At 35.2% G+C, this 5,129-nt stretch overlaps 1 protein-coding gene across 1 annotated transcript; it reads right to left on the reverse strand.

The window, feature by feature from the left end:
* Window positions 1-19: 19 nt before the first annotated feature.
* Window positions 20-1,473, reverse strand: LOC108769215 (piggyBac transposable element-derived protein 3-like). Its single transcript, XM_018520075.1, has 3 exons — window positions 598-1,473; window positions 171-438; window positions 20-81 (listed from the first exon to the last, which is right to left on the reverse strand). The coding sequence occupies exons 1-3, from the start codon at window positions 1,471-1,473 to the stop codon at window positions 20-22; spliced, it is 1,206 nt and encodes a 401-aa protein (XP_018375577.1).
* Between the last annotated feature and the right edge of the window lie 3,656 nt (window positions 1,474-5,129).

The following is a 5,129-nucleotide window of genomic DNA, read 5'->3' on the forward strand; positions in this document are numbered from 1 at the left end:
CCGGCCTCTCTTTGCACGGTTACGGATTTTTATCAAGGAATGTACGACTGACAATAGGAAGTCTTTGAGTTTCATGTATTTCTGTGGAAAAAGTTGCGAGTAAATTATAAAAGAGTTCACCAATGTAACATCCACAAAGTGCCAGAAAATACGTTGCCACCACTTTTTACTTTTCCTGTTGATTTCATAATACGACTTGAGCATATCAGCTTTATCAACGCAACCCATAAAAGCATTATAGTCTACGCATATTTGTGGACAAGTTACTTCTTTCAAAGATCCATCTTTTTGCCTCCTGTTGGCTTGAGAAATTTTAGAAGCATCATGGAAATTAGATAAGAAATGGACAGGTTTCTTATCTATCCATTTCAGCCAACTGACTCCGTTATATGAGGAGCGGAATTCACTATCACCAACTGACATTTCTTTTTCTTTTTTCTGTAATTTAGGTAAATATTTTCTATCTTTCCTTACAGTCCCACATGCCAATATTTTCAGACATAACAAGTCTGACATCAATGTAACGGTGGTAAAATAATTATCAAAAAAAACACAATAATATTTTCCTATCAGATCGTGAGTCAGATCTTTGACTACTCTTTCACCAAGGAACTTTTCCGACTTATCGTTCGCTTTTCCGGTATAAATCTGGAATTCACAGACATATCCATATTTGTCAGCTCTAACCCAAACCTTATAGCCCCGCTTGATAGGTTTCATTGGCAGATACTGCCTTATGCTATTCCTACCTTTGAACCTAATCATACTTTCATCAATGGCTTGATGTTTGTCAGGACCGTAGAAAATTTTGAATGTTCCAGAAAGATTTTCCAGCAATGGTCTGACTTTGTACAGTCTATCGAAATTGGGATCGCCCCTTGGTGGTTCCTGAGAATTATCATTCAAGTGTAAAGTAGATAAGAGTAATGAAAATCGCTTCACAGGCATGACTGAAGAGACGTATGGATCATTCATCTGAAAGTTCGTAGACCAATAGTCTCTATGCGATGGTGACCTTTTGATCCCCATTATTATATTTAGCCCCAAAAACTTTTTTATCTCATCATTGGTGATGGGTTCAAATTTCAATTTTTTCTGAGTACAATAAAGATTTGACTGTTCTACTATGATGTCAATGAAGCTTTCTGAAAACAAACATAAGAATACGTCTCCTGGAGTTTTCACACTATCAGGGAGATTCTTTGGACCTTCGTGTTCAAAAAAACCAGGTTCAAAAAACGATCTCTTTTTTGCTTCCCAGATACCGTCTGTTCTTTCAAGTCGACAACTTAGTGGAGTATCATCCTCTTCGTCAGTATGGTCAACTGCTTCAAGATCTGGACATAATATATCGTCGGATATATCAGGTGTCTCCTCTATAGAATCTTCAGGATCATACTCATCTTCACTGCTCTCGGTATTTTCTGACTCCGCATCACTAGGTATATGTATAAACTCTTCCATTGCAGACATGGTGAAGAATAAAGGTCCTTCTTTATAAAGTTAGCAGTAGACGTATTTTGTACAAATGAGAGGTCTGTAAATATTTATACTGTAGGGAGTCGAAAACGCTTCCCCCTCTCCATCATCTCAATAGGTATAATATATAAAAATAAGTAATAATAGTACTCAGACACTGTAAGAGATCGAATCCTTTCTTAGACAAAGGTTACCAGAGTCACTGATTATGATTCTGAAATCAAGATTTCGGACCTCACGATGGTGAATCCAGAATAGCAGCTTATAGATGTATGTCCAATAGATTATCCTCTATCAGTTTTTCAAACACGAATCACGTGTAAAACATAATTTTGATACGATAGTAGGCAATTACGTTTAGAAAATTATGAATGTCTGAACTCGGAACTCAGGTGTATGATTGTCGACCCGAAAAATCTCATGAAGCCGCCATATAGGGTCCACTTTTAGGAATTTCAAAAATTTGATACTGGATCCGTAATCAGCGACCCCGAAAACCCTTTTATACAAATTTTCATAAGATTACCTTAAAAACTCTGTCCATGGCCGAATTTATTCGAAAAAATTAAAAATTTTCCGTCTTTGATTGTTTATAAATAATTAAATAAATAAATTTTCAAATTTTCAATCAAAGCATTACGAAGCCTAAGTAATAATGATAGTGTAGAAGTTTATTAGAGAGCGATTGAGCTGAAAACGGTCGCGGTATGGATAAAAAACTGAAAAAAGTTTGGTGTATCATATATGATACGCTGCCCCTCAAAGGATTAAGTACTTCTCGAGTTATAAGGCTCGAATGTTACAGTACCGCCGCCGACATTATTTTCATTTTTGCACTGAAAATTCATTTTCATGTAAAAATGAAAATAAGAGAAACAATCTCCAATGACCTTGATCTTAACGAATGTTATCCAAGATATGATCCTGAACAACATTCAAGAGGTTTTAGTCATCGGTCGGATACCTTGCGTAATGCTAAAGTCGGCGGCGGTACTGTAACATTCGAGCCTTATAACTCGAGAAGTACTTAATGAAAAAATATTTTATTATAGTGTTTTGGAAAGCTCTCGAGATAAGCTACAAGAATATTCAACGAAAAATGGGGCTTCCTATTTAAAAAAATGACCTTGACCTTCAAATGACCTTGAAAATCGAGTTCAAGGTCAAGGTTGTTGGTACCATTGTGTGGCCCCCTCTGTCCCCTTCAACTTTTGTAGAGGCCATTTTTTGATATCATTCATTTTGACAGAGGTACCTGCGTGGTCGGATTAAAATGAAACACACTGTACACTGAACAGAAGAGCACAATAGAAACGGACCTTTTCTTGTTTGGGTATTCTTACTTGCTAAAGGAACGCCAGGCAATGTTGCCAGATGTACCGATTTCCCGCTTTTTCGACCGTTGGTGTGCGACACGTGTTATGTTTCTACAACTCAGGTCCCTCAGTATTCATCTGTTTTTTGGAGCAAACGCACGTTTCGTACAGTTTCCAGTATTTATTTGTGTATTTGTCAAAGTGTATTTGTCTGCGTAAATTATTTATAAAAACATTTCTTTCTTATGCAAGTGAACAGTGCACAGTAACATAATGCAGAAGGTAATTATTAGTAATTTATTCTTTTAAATTTATTAGTAAATTTTGTTTATAATATAAAAAAATATTGTTAAATTTGTAGATCATTATGTACATTTATACATTGGTAGGCGTAATAGGTTTTCCTATATGTATTACGTCAATTAATAATTGTTTTACTTCTTATATATTATAGGAGGAAGTACAACATGATGCAGATTCCACTGAAAATGTATGTTGTATCTGTCAGCACAGTGAAAATAAAAATACTCCAAGTACCTCAACTGCAGTTCAGGAAAAATTGATTGAAGTGAATAGAGGATTACCCAAATTGAGGTCAGTTGCAACAAATTTGAAGAACAAGGAGCTTCTTAATTTTCTGCAGAGTGGAAAAAAAGTATTTGTTCATTCCAGTTGTCGGAAACGATTTACCGAGTATAAAAGTGTTTCAGCTGAAATGAAAAAACTGGAACAGTCTGAAAATTTATGTGTCAGTCCACCGAAATCGAAATTAAGAAGATCTTCAGATTCCTCTTTTGATTGGGATCATAATTGTTTTATTTGCACCAAATCATTAGTTAGCCAAAAAAAAGTTAAACAGTGTGACAAAATATCTGTTGTCACTTTATATAACACTAAAGAAAAAATACTTGATGTTATTAAAAACATAAGAGACGATTTTTCTCGATCTCTTCTTTTAAGAATAAATTCTGTCAATGATTTAAGATCCGTAGGTGCAAAATACCATCGATTGTGTTTTGCACAAATTGTAAAACAGGAAAAAACACCGGAAAAAACAATTGATCCGCGAATCGTAAATGTTAATGACGCTATGGATCAAATAATAGATTATATTGAGAATAATCGTGATTGTCAGTTTTCTCTGAGCGAGTTGATTAATGTCGTACCGGATAATCCGCCTGCTCCTAAAACCATCAGACGTCGACTAGAGGAGTATTATGCAGAAGATCTTGTTGTGTCAAATTATCAAGGACTGTCGACTCTTTTTTGTTTCAAAAAGAAACATCATGACATTTTAAATAAATCTTTTGTTGAGTCAAATTTGGAGGCTGAGGATGAAAATAGTAGAAAAATTAAAGAGGTTGCAGATATAATCCGCACAGAGATCTGTAAAACAATATATATTAATGATAATTATCCTGCCAGTGATGAAATGTTCTCTCAGAAACAATTGATAGATGTAGTTCCTCCATCATTACAATTATTACTAAATGAGATTATCGCGAAAAATAAAAGAGGAAAGAATAATGATAATGTTCTTGACAAAAAGACAACGTCAATTGCACATGCAATTATGTCAGCTGTAAGACCACGCTCTTTTTTGTCACCCCAACAACTTCAGTACAACCTCGACAATCTTTTCCGCGATTGAAAACTATAACTTCAGAAGAAAATATTGCTGAGTTAGGAGAAATAAGACTTGAACCATACACGAAACCTTCTGGTGAAGGATTAAGAAAAATAATAGCTGAAATACAAGAACGACATGCACAATTGAAGCCTACGTATACAACACATCTGAATACACTTTGGATGTTTATGAAGTATACTGAATCCAACAATTACATCGGATGGAATGCTTTTATGCAAAACCTGACCACTGGATTGGAGTAAGAACAATCAAAAATCGTGTTCTTACCATTTATTAATTCAAATCCAAGTGACTATAATACGCTGTTTACTGTAATTAGATTTGCTATTTCCAAAAGTAGATCTGTTGGTATGAATACGTGTGTAATAACTTTCGATCAGCTATACATGAAATCGCAAGATATAGTTTGTTACGTCCGGTGGACTCCACGATTTCTTCGTTTCGCGACCGTTCAATCAACGAAGTAAGATATGAACAAATCCAAGTGATACAAATCCGAGAGAAGTTTCCAACCACAAAATCTTGTTTGCCTAGAATCGAGAGACCCGCAATAAAAACTCTCTCATAGTGCCGATAATCAAACGTTAAATCTCCTTTCGAGCATCGTGGAAAATGAAAGTCAATATCAAATAATCACCAAATAGCGTTGGTACCAAGGCGCTAAGCCAGGTCACGAAATGATT

The sequence above is a fragment of the Trachymyrmex cornetzi genome, unplaced genomic scaffold (genome assembly GCF_001594075.2).
Source record: "Trachymyrmex cornetzi isolate Tcor2-1 unplaced genomic scaffold, Tcor1.1 scaffold876, whole genome shotgun sequence".
Taxonomy (NCBI): Eukaryota; Metazoa; Arthropoda; class Insecta; order Hymenoptera; family Formicidae; genus Trachymyrmex; species Trachymyrmex cornetzi.

Excerpts from the sequence above, each read along its gene's own strand:
- LOC108769215 (XM_018520075.1), bottom strand. The coding sequence starts at position 1,473 with ATGTCTGCAATGGAAGAGTTTATACATATACCTAGTGATGCGGAGTCA. Across the intron at positions 439-597 it reads AAAAGTTCCTTGGTGAAAGA|AAAAAAGAAAAAGAAATGTC; the intron begins GTAGTCAAAGAT and ends CCTAAATTACAG. Across the intron at positions 82-170 it reads TTATGAAATCAACAGGAAAA|AAATACATGAAACTCAAAGA; the intron begins GTAAAAAGTGGT and ends CTTTTTCCACAG.